Source organism: Hippopotamus amphibius, chromosome 8 (assembly GCF_030028045.1).
Source record: "Hippopotamus amphibius kiboko isolate mHipAmp2 chromosome 8, mHipAmp2.hap2, whole genome shotgun sequence".
In the NCBI taxonomy this organism is placed as follows: domain Eukaryota; kingdom Metazoa; phylum Chordata; class Mammalia; order Artiodactyla; family Hippopotamidae; genus Hippopotamus; species Hippopotamus amphibius.
In genome coordinates, this window is record NC_080193.1 from 112,006,605 (window position 1) to 112,027,585 (window position 20,981).

General features: G+C 42.6%; 1 protein-coding gene across 8 annotated transcripts in view; it reads right to left on the reverse strand.

Moving 5' to 3' along the window:
- MYO1B (myosin IB) overlaps window positions 1-20,981 on the reverse strand; it is a 182,898-nt gene that overhangs the window by 116,609 nt on the left and 45,308 nt on the right. For 6 of the 8 annotated variants that reach the window (XM_057744587.1, XM_057744589.1, XM_057744586.1 and 3 more), the window contains one exon: window positions 15,418-15,533. The exons of 1 other annotated variant lie outside the window; for it this stretch is intronic. In XM_057744587.1, the coding sequence (XP_057600570.1) occupies window positions 15,418-15,533 (116 nt within the window). Of the gene's footprint in view, window positions 1-8,477; window positions 8,607-15,417; window positions 15,534-20,981 lie in introns of those variants that run through there. One more of the 8 variants, XM_057744592.1, reaches the window with a different exon arrangement.

The following is a 20,981-nucleotide window of genomic DNA, read 5'->3' on the forward strand; positions in this document are numbered from 1 at the left end:
AACATCAAAATTCTTCTGCAGTCATCTCTAAAATTTTAATATTTCTTCACCTTCCATCTTTGACTACATTCATATTTGGAAAAAGAATTTAACTGAAGTTGTCCTCAAACACAAACTCCCCAGTGTAAGGGAAATTGATTCTTATTCATTCATTCTCGGAAGAGTTGAATCCAAAAATATTAACATTGCACTGGCTTAAGTTTCAAAGCTGGTTAGAACCATTCTGCCACAATTCCCAATAGGTGAATATGTGAATTAATATAGATGAGATCAGCATCTAATTTTCTAAAACTCTCGAAAAATACATGGTTCCAAGAAAATCGGTAATACAGGAATTGAACCAAAGACAGATCTATTGGCATAAACTACCAAAGCATTTAGACGCATCTTCAAATATCCACATATTAACTACTTCTGTAAACAACAGCAATGAAAGGTGACACTACTAAAAACTTTTGTTCACAATAAACCAATAAGCCGCTAGTCTCTGCTGTATAGCAGCATAAAAAAAACGGCGTAACAACAGAAACGTGAAAAATGAGTGAACGTTTTTACTTCTGTAGTTTAAAATGCATTCAAATCAGATTCAAATGGTAATGTGAAAATGCATGGTGATTACAGTCATTATGAGGGAAGAATATTTGAAAGTACTTTAAGAGGACTTATTTTCTTTCTAAATTATACTACTGAACACATGTTTAAATTCCAACAGCAGCTTGCTTTGCATGGTATGAGTTGAGTCATCACACAGTAACAACCCTAATGAAATGAAGACACGATTCTAGCAAAGAGGAGGCAGAGCCACATACTGACTAAATCCCATTCCATTTGCCCCTTCTTCCTGGGTGTTTCCCAGCTTCCTTTGCGGGGCCCATGTGCCCACCCACCAGCAAAAAAAAGAAAAAAAAAAAAGGTGCAAATTTTCAAATGGTATAATATAGTTTTTAAAAATTTGTTAACAACCAGCAGAAAGGAGCTGAAGGCTAAAAATAAATACTTCCTGAGTCCCTCCCATGTCCCTAACACTAGGTCTCCAAAGTGAGGTGTGGGCACCCCACCGGCATGCCTAAGATGAGCCACTGGAATATGGATACAAAATATCAGAACTTCTCTTTACAGGTCTTTGTTAACATTTTTTTTTTAAAGTTCCTGTTCTTGTGGATGTTTTATAATGTACACAATACATTAGGATGGTATGACTTGAAGTTAACTATAGATAAATAAACACAGTGGATGGATTTCAAGACCAATGATCTTGAGGCAATAAAATAATTATAATTGCATAGTCCCTGCTCAAAAGATACTTTCTCTTGTCCAATACTTAAACAGGAAACAATTCATGAAATATATAAGACAGTTTGCAATAAAGTCCACACAACTGTGACAATGCATGCTATTCCCTTTTTGGGAAGAGGTTTCAAAATGCAGGCGTACCCTGGATGCATCTTGAAAGATAAGTAAGATTTGAATACGTGGAGAAGAGTGAAGTGAGTATACCGATACAACACCAGGGTGCTTGGAAAGGAGAAATGAAAGCAACAATGGGATAGGCAAGAAGAGGCCAAGAGAGGGAGAGCTTACAACTAACTGACCCCTAGCCACAAATTTATTCAAACTCAACCTATTTTCACAGCCACGATTTTCACTTAGGACTGATTTTAATTTTCTAAGTTCTGTTCAAGATCAATGCCAGATATACACAAACACCAAAGAAAAATCTTTAAATGTAGAAAATGACAAAGATTTTCAAGTTCTAAGACTCATTCATGCTACCTTATCTCTGCATGCAAGACAAAGTATGGCACCTACGATCATAGATAGGATTCTGTCATGACAATCACATTACATCACGAAAAGGGAGCAAATGTTTAAAGCATTATACACCATCTTCTATTTGTTCTAGGAGCCATGTCCAAGAAACACCCATACACATTTCCACACTTCCTCCTTCCTTATACCCACATTCCAGGTAATGAGTAACCAGATAGCAATGACTCACCCATACTGCGTAATCTTAAGTACCAACATGGGTTCATTTTATAATTTACATCCTAACAACTTTATACTTCAGTAACATTTTCTTTAATACATTTCTCTGATCATGGATGGGATTCTGCTATTTTTAATATCCTTGTTTTCATCCATAATGCTATCCGCACGAGTACATTATGTATAAGTTTCTGCCATTAACAATGGCCAAAGCAATTATAAATAAAGAGAAAAGCAGCAGCAACACTGCAGGACAGAATGTAAGGTAGGGTATATGAGGGTGAGAACATGTCTTCTGAAAGCAATCAAAGCAACGGCTTAAAAACCAGTGTCCTAAAGAAACATTTAAGGGCCCTTAGCAACCCATGCTTCATGAAAATATAGATGATAAAAGCGGAAATGGACCCTCTGGTGGTCATCTAGGTCTTAAGTAGGCAACCTCAGAGGATGCCTGTCTGTGTTTCCCAAAAATAAAGGTCCACGGTGCACACCAGCCAAATCTTCCCTCCCTCCAGGTGCTTTCTAATGTTTTGCTGTCAAGGTGGACTGAAGGAAAAAGATTAGTAGAAAATGTATACACTCTAACTTATTCCTCTACTGCTAAGATTTTGTGAAATTAAGCTAAACCATCAATAAGGCTTAGGATGTTCCTAACGTAACTGGGCACATTCTTTTCAGACCTCACGCTGACGGCCCACGCATTTGGCCTCTGAACAGGGATATCCCGAGGGGAGGGTTCTCTAGCCAAAGGAGACGGCGTCCTTTGCAGAAGTCAATAATGACTGAAAATCAGGACTGCTGTATATCAAATGTTCTTCCTCCTGAATAACATTTTGATTCATCACCCATGGCAACTAGAAGTTTTGTTACAAAACATAATGAATTAACAGCTGTTTACACTTACAAAATTCATTTCAACATTCAGTCATTCACCACTCATTCATTAAAACACTGCATTTATACACATACACATTTAGGCATATTTAACAAGTCTGAAATTTTTTTCCAGTTGGTGACTGAAAATGCAAGATGGCAATTTTTCCAGACGCGTAAGCTTGTAATTTTAAGTAATGCCCTCATCCCAAACTCTCCTCTTATTACTTTAGAATAAACATAATTCTTCAATCCTCCCAATGATTCAAGCAGAATGGTATTTGAATGTTTTATTTTTAAAAAAAAATTCTACATGTAGCTATCATCTCAACTCATACACCTTTTCCCTTCCTCAAATACCTTCCTATCATCCTGGTTCACTGTGCCCTAGCTAAAACCGGTCCTTTGCTTTATCGTCTATTGGGTTGGCCAAAATGTTTGTTCGGGTTTTACTGTAATTATGGCGACTTTTTGGCCGTACCAACATATAGCTTTCTGGCCAACCCAATATATATCTTGTTATTACACTTTAGAGTGGCCACCTATTTCTAGAAGTCCTTCTTGAAGACTCAACACAGGTGGCACCTTTAGGATTTGTGAACCCACCAATTTTTGTGCTTCCATCTTACTCCCTGTCATTGCAAGTACGCTATTACACTAAAATGACCTGTTTAGGTAGCCATTCCCCTCTCTTCCCAACTGGCCTGAGATTCTTGAAGACAAAGACCATGTGTATCTTCTATACACAGTTTCTACCAACGAGTAGGCTCCCCATACTCATTAATTCAATCACTCACTCAACAAATACTTATGCAGTGGCTGCTATGGGACAGACACCACATTCTAATTGCTGTGGATACATGGATATGTGAAATAAACAAAGCTCCTGCTCTCCTAAAGATGACATTCAAACACAGGAGACAAATAATAAAGACACAAGAAACACCTCGTGAGATGTCAGATGGTAAAAGAAGAAAAGTAAAGTAGTCTAAGGGGGCAGTGAGTGTCTGGGCGGGGATTGCTATTTTAGGTATTTTAGGTAATCACTGATGATTAAGACATTTCCTAACTGAAGTGAGAGAACAAACAAGTTAGTCCCTTGAAGGAGAGAGAGTGATGCAGGGTGTGTGCGCGTGAGGAGGCGTGAGGAGCCAGCGTGGCTGGAGCAAGGGGGTGAGAAGTAACAAGTGCAGTCAGGTGGCCGGTGCCCACATCAAGTGAAGCCCTGCAGGGAACACGCGAGCCACTGCAGGTTTCTGAGCAGCAAAGAAGAGCAAGCCAACGGGCATCTTTAAGAAAGATCACTTCAGCCAGCAGCCACCACATTTTCAGGGAAAAGATGGCTGGGGTATTGAGGTGTGGGAGAAGGACACAGCGGGAGAGTTGAAACAGGAAGATCTGTTAGGAGGCTCCCACGGTAATCTCAATGAAAAAGGATGGTGGCTGGGATGAGCACGGTGGCAGCGGTGCTAAGACTGGGACATATACAGGCAGCACCAACAAGACCCGATGACGGATTGAATGTGGAGTGGGAGAGCAAAGCAAGAAAAGGTTTGTGGCGTGAGTAGCCAAAGGACAGTGCTGCCACTGCCCGAGGAGGGGAGGCGGGGAGGGGTGCAACCTGCCCTTCAGTCTGAAGCATACGAAGTTCAAGGTGCCTCTGGGACACCCCAGGAGATCCTGAAGGGTTGAACGCAGCTGAGTCACCGGGAGCTCAGCAGTGTGGTCCAGCTGGAGAACTAAACCTGGGGGCATCAGCAGATATTTAAAGCCCACATGGGCTCACCTAAGAGAGGGGAAGGAAAAGGCCCCAAAGCCAAGTCCTCGGATGTGGCAACATCCAGAGGTAGAGAGGAAGAGGCATCCAGCCTTCCAACCAGGAGACGGAACAGCCAGCGTGCTGGGGGAAAACAGGAAAGTGTGGAGACCAGAAAGTCCAATTTAAAAAAGGGTTTCAAGAAGGAATTGGTCACACTGTCAAATATTATTGATAATTAAAGGAAGAAGAAGATTCAAAATTGACTACTGAAGTTGACAACACAGAGGTCATAGATGATCTTGAAAAGAGCAGTTTTCATGGAGAAGAGAGAAAAGTCTCACTAGAGCAAATTTAATAAAGGAGATAAACTGGAGACAATAGTACGTGCAACTTTTTCAAAAAGTAGTAAAGGGAAATAAACAGTGTGATAGCTAGGAGACATGGAATCAAGAGGAAATATTATAGCACGTATACTGGGGGCAATGGAAAAGGGAAAAGAAAAAGTTGATAATACCGTGAAGAGGGGAGGTAATCACAGAGCCATGTCCTTAAGGGCACAAGCGGAGCTGGACGGGGTCCGGGGTCCAGGGCCCATGTGGAGGGGATGCCTGAGAGGCAACTGCACAGCTGAGTCTTTACAACACTCAGCGCTTACGGAACCAAACTACTCTTAGGTTGAACCACCCTTAAGATATTTCTTATGAAAAGGAGATTCATTAATTCAGGTTTCTAGAACACCATACAGAAACCACGACATTGACTTGGCTTCAGGAAGCTAATATTCAAGTATTTCAGGACAAGCGTTCTATGCTTCTTAAGAAGGACGTATCCACATGTGCATATCTGTGGTACAATAAGAAATATATTTGGTCTGCATCTCTGCTTCCTGGCACAGAGCTCTTAAAACCCTTGGAATTTCCTGAGTAATAGGAATCTCCTGTGTTATTCATAACAAGCCCCTTTTGCCCACACCTGAGTTTACACCGATGCAGTGACTCATGGTGGGACCCCGAAGTAGATTCAGGCTGGTCACCAGAAAGACCAGATGCATGATTAGAGGGTGGGAACTTTCAGCTCCCCTCCCCACCTCCAGGAAGGGGATGGGGGCTGCGGATTGGGTTATAAGACTCCTCAACAGATTCAGGAGCTTATGTGTTGAAAGCCCTGACGTGCTGGAAGCTGGCCCACCGGAAGAGGGCGTGGAAACTCTGCACCCCCTTTCCCCCACACTTGGCCCTATGCATCTGTTCCATTTGGCTGTTCCTGAGCTGTGTCCTTTATAATAAATCAGTAAATGTAAGTGTCTTCCTGCGTTCTATGAGTCATTCCAGCAAAGTACTGAACCTGAGGCAGGTTGTCGAAACCCCCAAATTTGTAGTCAGCTGGGTAGACGTGTGGGCGGCCTGGGCACTCCACTTTCCACCGGCATCTAAAGTGGGGGCTGTCTTGTGGGGCCAAGCCCTTGACCTCTGGGATCTGCCATAACTCTGGGTGGTTAGTGCCAGAACTGAATCGTATTGTTAAGACACCCAGCTGGTGTTGGAGAATTGGTTGGTGTTGGAAATAACCATACCGTTGGAATCAGAAAACACACAACAGCTGCTCTTCAGCCATGGGGGAATAAAACAAACAAGTGATAAGGGACCATGGGAACTGATGACAGCAGTGAATTGCTCAATGCTGAAATTTCAGGCGATCAGGTTTGAGGAATAAGAAAACAAGACTACAAAACTGCACAGGTAACCTAAACGCAGAAAACATGGGCGTGGGGAGTTCGCACACAGCAAAAGCTGGTCTATTTGCTTCCCAAACCGGAATCACCTACGGAGAAAGATGAGATCAAAGCAATGTAGAGCCAAGGAGTTAAGAAGCATAAACAACTGAACACAGAACAAATATTTACCCTAAAAATAAAACAGCTACCTGGTAAATCCATACACTACTGAGAGATTCAAATTTTACTTAAAAATGTGTTCAAAAGCACATCTATAAAAGAGTAATGCTGAGTGACTGAGCAAGCGTGGAAAAGATCCAATACTGGAAATGTAGGTCTACGCACAAAGTCTCTTCCCTAAGTTCAGACAAGCCATTCTGTCCTCGTGCTTGGATCAGGGAACAGGAAGGTATGAGGGAGGAAGCCCCCTACTCCACCTCGATGCAACGCCCAGTATCCACCACTGCTTTACAAGGCCGTCTCCAGACTAGCACGGCTCTTCCCCAATGGCTTGGCATCCACATCCCCAGCTCAGCCGAGAGTCATAACTGGCCTCTGAGCACCGCCCCCACCCGCTCTCCAGTCACTCCCACTGGGTTCTATGGGTTTGCCTCTGAAATGTCCCCCCATTTCCAGGTGAGACTCTGCCCTCTTCCTTTCTAGCCTGGATTATTGCTAAAGCCATCCAGATCCCTAAACTTCACCCTCCTTGAACTCCCCTTCCCCTGGGGCTCCAGAACACTTCAAATCTCGAGGCTGACCTTCCCTCTCCCTCTGCCTGCTTAAAACTGCAAATCCTTCGCACACAAGCCTTTCACGGGCTGCCAGATCTGCTCTTCCTCTTCCTCCATACACCCCCCTTCCCAGCCTGCATCCTGCATTCCAGCCTCTGAGAACCACAGGAATTGCGATCACGGAGATGCCTCATGGTGTATCTCTGTGTCTCGCCTTCAGTGCGTGGCACCTGCTGCTCCCTCCGCCCAGAACACTCTCCCCTCCGCACTTCACACAGCTCACCCCTTCACTGGCCCGGGACACTACTGGAGCATCACCATCTCAGTAAGGCATCCCTGGCCACCCCATTTCAAATGGTACACCGTGGTACCCCCATCCCCACACAGTCCTTCTGTGCACTTACCACCGTCTACAACACCATTTACTTTATTTCCTTTTCTGGTTTATGGTCTCTCCCCCTGCTAGGATGTAAGCTCAAAGGGGCCAAGACTTTTGCCCAGTACCTGCACTCGTGCCTGGCACTTGACAGGCACTCAAATAACATCTGCTGAATCACTGGAACCACACTGTTCCCCCGCTGGGAAAACTATCTCCTGGGCCTCAATCCTATTCCTCATCTATGCAGCAAACATCCTTCAGGATCCCCACTGTCCCATCCCCCAGCTCCTCAGGCAGGGCTGAACACCTTCACCCGGGTATGCCCACAGCACTTTATCCACAGGGGACCACACTCAGACACCTGCGAGGACAGCCACACTGTTAAGTATGCTGATACAACAGGAGTGCCAGGCGGTCCAGGGCAGGCCAGCACACGTGGTCACTCTGATGTCCCACCTTTCTCATGGTGGTTCTCTCTCTTCTCCAGTTATTTACTTACTGGCCTGTCTCCCACACCAGGCTGTGTGAATCTTTAGGGATGAATCATCTTTGTCACCCCAACACCTCGCACATACTTGTAGATGCTTGAGAATGTAGATCGAATGAACAAACAATCACGTCTGCTTGGGGATCTGGATCCCTGAGGCGGGCTGGAGTGGGTGGGAAGCACACCTGGACGGTGGGGACAGCAGCAAGCCCCCCTCCTGGGGCTGGTCCTCCAGGGCCCGCTCCCCCCGCACGGATGTCTGCCCCGGGACAGCCCCAGTGCCCACTCCTGGTCCCCAGTCTCCCAAGGAGGGGCCCCCTAAGTGCCTTAGTGCACTCTTTCCTGTTACCCCTCGCTTTGCTGATTTCCCCAGACTGCATCGGGACCAGCATTTGCCGGCCCCTGTTTAGACAAACTCCAACACAGTCCCCTTCACCCCACCCATCCGGACCTACTGCCACACAAGTCACGGCAACAGGCTACGGCAGGGAGTCTTATTTCAACAACAAAGGGGGCGCCCCTCTCCACACCCCTGAACACACCCTGTCTAGACAGCGCTCCTCACGTGGGTTCCAACTGTAGATGAAGTGTCAGGCTAACCCTTTTCAGGGCTGAGGCCTCAGTGCCATGCCTTCGGATGAAACGGATCTCTTCCAGAAGGCTGTAGAACTTCTCAGGGCCTGTCAAAGTCTTGTAACACTCTGGCAGGAAGCAACCTATTTTTGTTAAGAAGCAAAATTTTCCCTTTAATATTATATACCATTGAAATAATCATGTTTCCGGTATGAACGTGTGCTTGGCTATATGAAATGCCTTTTCAAAATAAACTGTCTTTCAAGTCTGAGACGCTCATTTTCTGAGCAGCAATAAAAATTCGAATTAGGGATCTAGAAATTAGGATTTGGAGACTTCTCAGACATACAAAAACACTTTTCATTAATAAATGTATTCTTCTATCACAACGATTTTCATGGTAAAAACATTATGGTAGTATAGAACCAACCTTGCTTAATTTTAAAAGGTTCGGACTTCCCTGGTGGCGCAGTGGTTAAGAATCCACCAGCCAGTGCAAGGAACACAGGTTCAAGTCCTGGTCCAGGAAGATCCCACATGCCGTGGAGCAACTAAGCCCATGCGCCACAACTACTGAGTCTGTGCTCATGAGCCACAGCTACTGAGCCTGAGCGCCACAACTACTGAAGCCCATGTACCTAGAGCCTCTGCTCCACAACCAGAAGCCACCGCAATAAGAAGCCTGCACACTGCACCAGAGTAGCCCCCGCTCGCTGCAACTAGAGAAAGCCTGCACGCAGCAACGAAGACCCAACACAGCCAATAAATAAATTTTTTAAAAAAACCTTTAAAAAAATTTTAAAGGTTCATAATCCGAGAGAGAAATTAGCTGAGGTCCCTTTCCGAGAGTATATATTCTGAAAGACACTGTTTTGAAAATAACTCCCATAAAGCAACAGACTGAGAATAAAAGTTTGAGCATTAAAGGCAGAAAGTTCAGTTCATGGAACTTTGTAAAAGCTGATTCAGTGCAAGGCCCAGACATGTTTCTCACCATGGACCCAGCCTCAGGAAGCTTCAATTTAACACCTGTCCTTCACCACCACATTGCGTTGCACTGCTAATATGAACCAGTTCTTCACCCACAGTTGTCCAGAATCCAACAAGTATCTGCCAAGACAAAGCAAACGTGGTGCCTGCCTTCTGCTTATTTTGACCCGTGACAGTCATGCAGAAAGGGAAAGGGGCAATTTTAACTATTTGTGGCATTCCATCTGAGTTATCTTAAGGTATCCAAACTAAGGAGTAAGACGGAGCTCAGATTCCCTCGTACACAAGTTTACTCGTGTGGATTAGAGATGTTCGCAGATGCAAATCCTTCCAGATACAACCTACAGGCTGTTGACTTAAACTGCCTGAGAGAACTCGGCTTAGAGGTGCTTTATAAGAATACTATTTAAATTCATTCTGTTCTTCACAAAAGCTTCCCTCCCTTTGCTCTACCCTTTCTCCCCCTAACTGACAGTTTGAACAATCTTGGTTTCTGTATACTTAAGTTTGAGGACTAGCTCCCTCACGAAGACAGGAATTTTATCTGCTTTGTTCACTGCTGTATCCCAGTGCCTAAAAGAGAGCCTGGCATATGGTAAGCTCTTGATAAACATTTGCTCAGTAAATGAGTAACTTTCCTAAAGCAATAAGTAGAAAAGAATGCTAGACGGGAAAGCATAAAACCCATTTCGGCAAGCGGTTTTCTGGGAGGGACTGAATCAATGGGAGGCTCCACTATTCCAAAAAGGAAATGAGGGAAATAATTTAAAAAGCTCAGTGACATGACATCACATCAACACACACACACTCACTCTCTCTCCCTCTCACTCTCCTCGAGAAAGTACTTTAACACCCAGTTGTACAAGCAACCTCTATGAGAACTCAGGATCTAGGGGTCATAAAAGTTCTCAAAACAAATAAAATTTTACTCACAGAATTTCAGCTCTGCTCTAGAGGAAAATACTGATAACAGAAAAGGGACAACACCTGGGGCTTCTGCCCTAAACCCTTATCCTAAGCTCTGGATACCCAGCCACAGCACTGGCACACTGAGATACAGTCAGAAATGTTCTTTATAACATGTATCTGGTTCGCCCTGAATAGAGTAAAATAACAGGATTAACAAGGACTCAAAACACAAGCTTTCTAGCAACATCATTCTCTGGGCACTAGTATCTGGCCCTATAAATTCAACTGTCATAAAATTAGGGATCAGAGGTTTCCTAGAGACAGGGGGCTCACATCTGGACAAGTGACAGGAACACATTCCAAATCCTCCCACTAAATCACTTGTCCATTTTTAGGTGAGAGCAGCCAGAAATTTTTCAAGGCCTTAAGACATTTTTCTCAGTTTTTAGAATTTGTTGCAAGGTTTTTCATTTAGTGAAATGGAAAGACTCCTTGTTTCAAATAGTGCTGGTAATGCTGATGTAATACGGCCACCATACTATGTCTTAACCTGGGAAGGACACATCTCAGCTCACTCCCGGGTCGTGACCATCGGGAGGCGTGGGTGCTGGGGCACTTTTCCTCCTAGCAGCATGTTCCCTTTGCTAGACCACTGCATATAATTAGATGGTAAGTGCTCTACATCAGGAATAAACTGAACCTGAACACTCCGTGTTGAAAAGCACTATAATACTTTAGTCTACTTTTTTATTAAAAAAAAAAAATTTCATTATACTGCATGAAGTTTTGAATAAACCCTGCAAATAGCCTGTCAAAAATAGTTTGATTTCCTTGACTTGTCAGAGATGAGATAATACAAGTAAAATGAAATGAAAAAGTATTTAAAACCTCTTTTGTTCTCCAGTTATTGAGCTCTTAAGAGAAAAGCACTCAGAGTACCACAAAGACGTACAGGATAAAATTCCTGATCGATACAAGCTTCTATCTCATTAAACAGGATGGCACTGAAACACAATTAACCACAGTAAAGAAGGTGGTGTGTCAGATCACATGAGCGGTTCTGAGAACTCAGAGGCAGGAAAGTCACAGGTGGGTTAGCCTGGGGCCGATCCAGCCTTTCAGACAGAACCGAGGAGAGGAGCAGGAGGTTAAGAGGAGAGTTAGGGTGTGAGGTGGCAGAGGCAGAACGCAGAAAACATGGAAGCTGAGACCCAGAAGGAGGTTCCATGAAGGTGTGCAGTGAGTGGTGTTTGGGCTGGAGAAGAGAGCTAAGGCTGGACTGCCAGGAGCCTGGATAGTCCAAGGCACTTGAAAGTGCACTCACACAGTACCAGGAGCCAGGAAGGTTTCTGGGAGTAGCGTGAGCTGATTTTAGGAAGATCCCTCTGAGGGTGATAAACTCTATCTAGCGCAGCAAGGTGAAACAGCAATCACCCAAACAAGGCCACGGATCCGGTAACTAAAGTATCAGAAGAAGCTATCCTAACTGAGGGAGGCAGAGCAAAGAGCGCAGGACTCTCCCTTCTCTCTCCCCTGTCACTCGTCCCCAGCCCTGAGGTTTGGCCTCTGAGGCAGTTCTCCACGAACGCAGTTCCTGAGCGGTCTGACATATACTACGTCCTCACTGGGATATTTAAGAAAAATTCCTGATGTGCAAAAAATTTAAAAATCACACTGGAAAGACAAGGCTTGCACAATTGTAACAGGAAACGGTACCGTCTACGCTGCCCAGCGGGGCCTGCATTTCTCCGGATAAGCCACCCAAATGTGACCACGCTCCAGGTGTAGCTCCAAACACACACGGGACAGGAACTCACAGAAGAAGGGAGCAGAAGAGGTACGACAACAGAAAACCATTTTAGGAAAGGAATATAGATAAGAAGCCACTGTTTAGCTTCATTTTATTCATGTATACATTTCCGCTCTCCGAAAGTCACGTACTTACGTAGAATGTAAACATTTTTCAATTGCCTGAAATTTAAAGAACGATAATTTCTGGACACCTTCAACAAACGAATGAGCTATGAGGGAAATATCTGGATGGTTTTGCGGACTAACAGTGAACAACAGGTCAAATGAAATTCCAAACGTAATCTGGGGCAAATTCATCAGCAATTTTCAAGGTACATGGTTTGAGCAGCTGCTTAAGTTCTTTTTTATTCAAACTGGAACTAAATGCTCGAAGTAGTTACGATTAGAACGCATCCAAAGCCTGACGTCATCTTATCCTATTATATCACAAAGATCCTATCTGAGAAGGTCAGGTTGATTTCAGTAGGGAAACCCAACCAGCACTGACCCTGTTTCAGATGCTGTCCAACTCGGACATTCACATAGAAAAGAGCAGGAAATGCCTTAAAGGAAGTGGAAATATTCCCCCGTGGAGGAGAAAGTGGTAAAGAAGAGCCTGTTAAAATGTTGGAAATGTGTCCCACATATCTCATTATTACAATAATTATTATATTTACCACCGTTAATAGCAGCAGCTGTCCATAACGACAGATTCCCCGCTAAGCACTTTACTTATTTCATATAATTATATTTTCTAAACATCTACTAGTTATCCCTCACAAAAATCCTATGAGTTAATAATTATTTTCCCATTGCACAGAGCAAATTATTTAATTTCTGAGTTGAAGTTTTTTCAAGTACTGTACTTAAGATTACATGGTTTGTAAATGGAAAAGCTGGCACTCAAACCAAGTCCTGTTCCATATATTGTGAACACTTACTTTCAGGTGCTAAGAATATTATGGTGAGCAAAAGCTGACATGGCAGGTAAAGCTGACATGAATCAAATAATCCCAAAAAGAAATGTTTAACTGTAACTGTGACAAGAGCAACAGATCTGACCTTGGAGAAGGAGGGGGTGAGGGACAGACAGTTCTCCCCTGAGGTCTGATGCAATCTAAGATCTAAAGGAAGAACAGGAATTGCCTTGGGGAAAAGGGAGGGAAAAGCATTCCAGGCAGAAGGCACAGAATGTGCAAAGATGACGTGATGGGAAGGAGTAAGCTGAGGACTGAAAAAACAAAGTGAGGTGGGGAGGGAGCTGTGATAGGAATCTAGCGAATTCAGATTCATTAGGTGAAACTGTACCTTTCACCCCATGCACAGGGTTTTATAGACCATGCTGAAAAGATTTTGTCTTTATCTTAAGCACACTGGGAATCTGTTTTATTGCTGGTGTGGTTTTTTTCCTTGGGGGTAAGGAGTGAACTTGGGTAGCAGTGCTACGCAGCCTCTTACAGGAATCTTTCAGGAGTGGGGATAAAAATGGATATTCCAGAGCATGAATGTCTATGTTCTAGAACAGGCATCTATTATATATCTAAACAACCTCAAAGTGGAGATTTAAGCTGCACGTGGAAGAATGGCATGCAGTCTCTGGCGGCCAACTGAGGCACAGCGAAGCTACCCTGGAGGGCACAAGAGGAAGGAACGTGGGCAGCCCAAGGGTAGCAGAGTAAGAGGCCCTCACCTGAAAACGGCGGAAGCCAGTTCCAGCTGAGAGGCGCCGCAGATGGCTGTTTTCACAACCCTGCTCCCCACACACGAGCTGTGCAGCTTTGATAAATGACTTGTTTTTCTGAGACAGTTTCCCCATTTGTAATAGTACCTACCTCACAGGATTATTTTGAGAATGACGTGAGTTATGATACATGTAAAGTATCTAGAGAAGTACCTGCACGTAGTAAGTATTCAACAAATACAAGCCGTTACTGTTACTATTATTATTAATGCTATTATTGTAAAAGATCATAATTTGTGGTAAGCAGTTAAGGGAAAACATGTAAATATATATCTAAGACAACATGTTCCCAAACTTGCACATACAGATGAATCATCTGGAAAGCTTGTGAAAAATGTAGATTCCTGGCTTGTTAAAGCCTAGGAAACAAGATTTTTTCCTAAGTTCCTGGGGGAATTCTGATATAGCTGATCTAAATACTTGAGAGACATGGCTTCAAGGCCTAGAATTTAAAATAAATATTAAGGCATCAAATAAGGTATTTCACTGCAGGGACTTTAACTATAGGGATAACTTTATCAAACAAATTTCAGATGTTATTTTTGTTATGGTAAAATGAAACAAGTTCACTTGTAAAATGTACTTCTAGGAGAAAAATGAATAATCAGAATCCACTTGACTGGTAAAATACAGTGTTCAGTTTTTAATAACTATTTTCACAAATTATTTAAATCTTTAGTTCCAAAGAGTCCAAAAGTGTCACTGGATGCTCCACTATAAAGAGAAACTAAAATAAACACCTGGACAATAGTATGTATGTTAATTATTAGATTTATTTTCTAGCAAAAATAATAGAGCCTGTCTTCAATCATACAGAGAAAATTCTTTTCTGCTACGACACAACTAAAACTCTGAAGATTCTTTCACTTTAGTTCAGGGTTTCTCAACCTTGGCACTATGTAATTATTGTAGATTATTATTTACAGGAATTATTTACAATAACAAGTGACCTTCTCAGAAAAATCAAACAAGTGACTAACTTCAGGGAAGGTGAAATCACTGGCCTAACGCATATATCTGGTGAACAATGCCCATGAAGATTATAAACTGAAGGTATTATTTATTCCTTTTCCTCAAAAACCATTACACAGCCCAACACTTGGGATCTTTCTTGACCCAACAAGAGCATGAAAATGCTGCTTGGGCTCTTTATAATAACAAATAATGCACATTCCTGTTTTATTTGCAAAAATAATTAGCAGCAGCTGCTACTTACACAGAATTTTTAATAGAAAATATTTTACATACTGAACCCAAATATTTCGGACCTTAAAGAGCCTGAAGCCAAATGAAGTATTCTGCCTTTTTTTTTTTTTAATTTAAAATAAGGCATAACAATTAACTTCTACGTTCCTTCATCTAATTTTTAAAAATGACTAAAACATTTTCCTGAGACTCAAAGGAAACAGCTGGACACATCTGTCAACTAGACATCTCTGGAGTGAAAGAGAAACTTAATGCTTTAACACCATACTTACATGTGAGGGCTCAGTTCATAAAAATTTCTGTTCCTGTAATCTTCCACTTTCTCTGGTGAATAAATGGGCAATGACCGGTATGGGTTAACGGATATAACCACACTTCCAATGTATGTCTGCAAAACAAAGAATAAAGTATATCCATTTTAACATTTTAAGTCTTAGTGTTGCACGGTTTCATCCTTTTAAAAACACTAGCTCTACTGCCTGACCATTCATTTTATACTTTTCAAGAACACTTTACATCTCTGAGGATAGATGGTCAATAATGTTTATTCATTTTGCTGATAAATGGACAGCATAGATTTATACATTAAAAATACCTTCCAAAATAAATCTCTAGATTAATTCATGATCCTGGATAAGAGTCCTCCAAAGCCCTGGCATACATGCCAAAAATGTCATCACCAACCACAGTTAACTGTGAGCAAGAGCTATGCTTTCCCCGATTCTGGCTAGAACCGGTGTTTCCCTCTCTCATCTTTACCCTCTTATGTCAGTCTACAGTAGCCCCAGCTTTCCCTCCTCCTTCCCACACCCATACCTATCCAATGGGGCCTTGACTTTGGCACCGCCCTTATATAGCCTGTCCATCTCTAAAATGGGCTCAGACCACATACAATTCAATATTAGAGCCAGTTATCCCTTGGGCATTCAAACAAAATCATTTCATATTATATCTAGTGGATTTTAGTATCAGAATTTAAAGATACTTGCTGAGAGAGTACATCTCATGTTGAATTTAAATTTAATGTAGAATCCAAATGCACTCTCAGAGGGACTGATGCTCCTATTTTAACTGACAGTAACCCTCTTACACTGCAAACCGGAACACTATTTATCCTCCTTTCCATTTTGATCTTAAATTCCCGGCAGCAAGAACAGTGTTGGTTTAGGTCATTTGTACAAAGCCTAGCACAATGCCACAAGCAAAAGTCACTTAACTGTAACTCAGCTCCATTTTTCCTTTCAGTTTCAAATTTATAAAGATGACTGGTGGGGGGGAACGGAGATGCTAACAAAAATTTATCAGTGATAAAAAGGTTTGGCTTTTTTTGTTTGTTTTAAGAAAAAGGTGAAAAAAAAGAAAGGAAAGAAGAAAGGAAAAGTCACTTCCAACTTCCCCATCTTTCCAGGGTCATGCAACAAAAGAAATTTTTAGAGCAATACATTTTTCCAGTAGTGTCACCACTGGATTCAAGGAGATTGTCAGATCTTTCTAGAAAATTAAACAGAATAGAAAACAGAACAGTAGAAATGTTCTGATTTTTTCAAAACATGGGTCACAATTATTTTAATTATAAAAGACTTTTCCCCCAACCTGGAAAACTGGATAGGTCATTTTTATACCTACTTTCATCCTATATGAATACATCTTAGTAAGAGTACACAAGACTGCTGCTGTAAAGAAAAGCTCTCAGCTCCCATGCAATGAGGATGTCTATTTCTGACACCCTACCACTAAGAATCCAATTAATCTGGCCTGACAAGCAACAACTCCAAGTTTCCTAACTTAGCCCATTTAGACAAATCTTTTCCAAAAAGGTTTCTTCATACTCCAACCCACCTGGGGCAAGTAGATGGGAGATGCTAGAGACTGAATAACTGCCTGAATGGCTTATAACTAACAGACTAGAATTAGTTAGATTGGTAGATATGAGAATACAATAACTGATTTATTCCTTTAATATCTGCTGATTGAAAGATCAGCCTTTTTAGTAGAAAAGTACATGAATCTCCCTTTTTAAAGTAGTTTCTTAAATACAATAATTAACATACATATTTGCTGTGAGCAGAGAAACCAACTGCCAAGTAGCTCTTTAAAACCAAATTTCACGGTGGCTAAATTCTTGATAAAAATCTGCCTGTGTGGCATTCTTGCATGGAGAACAAACTCAGCTGCCTCAAACCCAAAATCAAAAGCCACACTACTGTTTTAAGCTTCTCTTTGTTACTTGTGACTTTTATACACACTGAATTATGTGTGCTTTTCCCCCCAGCTGTTTTCCTGTCACCTAGAACAGGGCTGGCCCATGAATGATGGCCCATGAATATTTAACCGAATGACATGCACAGGATCCACTCATCCCTAAGAACATGAACGGTACAAACCACTTTCACACGACTATTCTTCTGTTGAAACATAAGACAGAGTGCACTGCCATACCGTGCCTAATATTTTATTAAACCACTGTGCCACATGTTACCACCGAACAAACCTTTAAACTATATCCTTCCCCCTCGGGTTCCTTGTTCTACTGCGGTAGACTTAAAAGATGGCTGGAACAATTCCTACCACCCCTGTATGTACAACTTTTGAAATGTGACTCTGCCAGTCTTTTTATCAAGAGAGTTTATCCTCCACCCCTTCAATCTGGACTTGCCTATGTGACTGATCCATCCAAAGGGACATTAAGAGTTGAGATACAAGCAGAGGCTTGTGTATCAGGATGTTTCCCCCACCTCCACCCTTTAGGACTGTGGCTAGGAGCCATGATGTGAACCAGCTTGAGCTGGCCTGTTGGAGAGGTCACACAGAAAGCCAAAATGACTGAACTACACAGCCTGACAACCATCAGATGTGTGAGAGAGGCCATTCTAAACCATCCAGCCCGTTAGGCCAGCCTAAAGCCACATGCACGATACCAGGTGAGACCAGCAGAAGTCATACCTCGCTGAACTCAGCCTAAATTGCTATCCCAGAGAATTGGTGCACATAGATGGTCACTGTTTCATGCTATTAATTGGGAGTGGGGGTTACACAGAAACAGTTACCTTCCTGATACACCAACATGGCTCAACAAGTAAGAAAAAGGGCTACGCAGGACAAGCTTTGTCAATCTAAATACGCAAACACTAAAAGAAACTGCTCGCTCTCTCTGCATTCCACTTTATATTACATGTTTCAGATGTGTGCCATCTAGTCTTGAATTCCTAGCAGGTTCGTCCTCTCTACTGTGATACCTGCCCTTGCTGTTTATGGGTTTCTTCCTTGAAGGTTCTATGTGCATTAGTCAAAGATTTAAATATTCGCACATCTGCCAACAGAATAACTCAAATGTTCACGGTCACAACCCTTCTTTCTCTGAGACACAAAAGATATTCCTGGTAGCAGAGGATGGGTTGGGTGCAGTTTACAATCCTATTCCAGTTTTAGGTAGCTATCTACTCTACATTCAAGTACCTGCAATAAGCAGACTAAACCTTCTTTCCAGGGAGCCAAACAATAGTGACTAGACAGTCCATGTTTACATCAATTAACATTTGGACTTATGAATGATATACATTTGTCCTTCAGTATCGCTGCGGGATTGGTTCTAGGACCACCTGCAAAGACCGAACAAAATCCAAGGATGCTCAAGTCCCCTCTATAAAACAGCACGGTGTTTGCATGTAACCTGCATACATCCTCCCTCCCATGTACTTTAAATCATCTCTAAACTAGTTATAATACCTTATACAATGTAAACGCTATGTAAATAACTGTTGGCTCATGGCAAATTCAAGTTTTGCTTTTTGGAACCTTCTGGAATATTTCCCATGAATATTTTTGATTTGTGGTTGGTTGAATCTGGAGATGAGGAACCCACAGATACAAAGGGCTGACCGTACTTCATTATTTTTTTTAACAATTTAAAGTTGGTATTTCCTTATTGCATCACAGCTCTAAAAAGTATCCTAAACTAAATCATTAAGTAACCATTGAAATTAAGGAGTTGAAGGTAAAACACAGCTTCTTAAACTTAAGTATGTGCATAAAAGACCTGGCCATTATGTGTGCTTTTTATTCTGAATATGTCAAGGAGAAAAAAAACAAAAGAAAGTATTGCAAGCCTTTACAAAAGGGAGCAGCAAAAAGGATCCGCCTCTTGCCCCCTAGAGTTCCGCTCACTTACTCGACTGGCAATAAGAGGTGGGCATGTACTGGGTCCAGCACCAACGAGCCACTGCGGAGTCAGAGGGTGCCAGTGAGAGAGCCCAGAGAAGGCTGCTGACCTCATTCTCACCCGGCCACTTCTGAGCTACGCTCACACTCCACCTGGTCCCTGTGTCCCAAAGGGCTCACAGAGCAACTCCTCCTGGAATTCAGAGCCTGTTCTTCCATTAGGCTGATCACACCAAAAAGGACGCCTTCCACATAATGGCAAAGACTACCTGCCAATTAGTTTCCATCTTCCTTCTCCAACAGAGACAAGTCTGGCTCTCATGACCCTCGATGGATGGATGGATGGATGGATGGATGGATGGATGGATGCATGGATGGATGCATGGATGGATGCATGGATGGATGCATGGATGGATGGATGTGCTTAATCAATGTACTTATTTACTCAGTGTAACCAATGTCCTAGGCACCCCGGCCATCCTAGCTCACCACCTGCATGCTCCTGGCCCTCAGCACCCCATGTTCTGAGGCATGCACACCACCCCCACAACAGAAGCCCCCTCCAGTCTCACCACCCTGTGAGACCAGGCTCTGACATCTAGGAGGGGAAAGAGGGAAGGGGAGGGAAGGCAGCTGGGAGGGAGGGGAAGGGAACAAGAAAGAGAGAAGAGGAAAAGGGAAGAGGGAGAGGAAAGGCTCTACCTTTCTACAAATGGCACGTTCAATTAGCAAGTTTATCTTTCACTTCTCAAGGGCAGACATTAAACCAAGAATGTACAAACATTCCTAAGTCAAAACAATCTCCGTCTTCATACTTCGGATATCTCTAGAATTCCAGAACAGATGCCTTGTGAGTAACCAAATAATATTTGAGTGCTCCTCCTGTGATCACAGGGAAAACTGAAGTCTTTTCTGGAGGACGGGCATCCAGCAACCTCCACTCTCCAGACTGCAACCCAGAAACCAGAGGAAAGGCCCCTGGCAGATACATAAGCCTAGCACCATGCACTTCATCCTCTAAGAAAGTTCTTCCAGATCCATCCCCAGAGACTCTATTTCAGTGGTGGAGAGAAGGGCCAGGCGCGTGCATCTTCTACAGTCTCCCCAGAAAAAGAAACATGTAACCAGAGATAAAAACCACTGCTTGTGGCCTTCACCATCAGGACTCACAGCACCAGGTTTTACTTTCAAATGCAGCAGCCATGCTAGTGCCACTGCTGGCCTATCTTCTGTTTTACCTTCCTCTTTAAATTGTCCTATGTAATTAATTCTGTGGACATTTCAAAAAGAAAAGAAAATTCTTCTAGCTTCACTTACTTTCATTTTCAGCCACATGTATAACCAACTTGGCATGTGGCATCTCAGCACACTACAGAGAAACAGCGGCAACCTCTGTACACCAGGGCCTTCCCATGGCAGTATGCTTCCAATGTTTGACTATGACTCATTGTAAAAAACAATATTTTCATCACAACCAAGTACATGTGTTTGAGTGGATATTTACACACACATACGTGTCTACACATGTATGAAATAAAAGTTTCACAAAACCATAAACAACCTTCTCACATGCAATATGCTGATATTCTTTGTTCAGTTCTATTCATTACAAAATGTTTTAAAACTGCTGGTCCTAACCCACTAAATGCTTCGTATCACTTAATGGCTGAAACCTGCA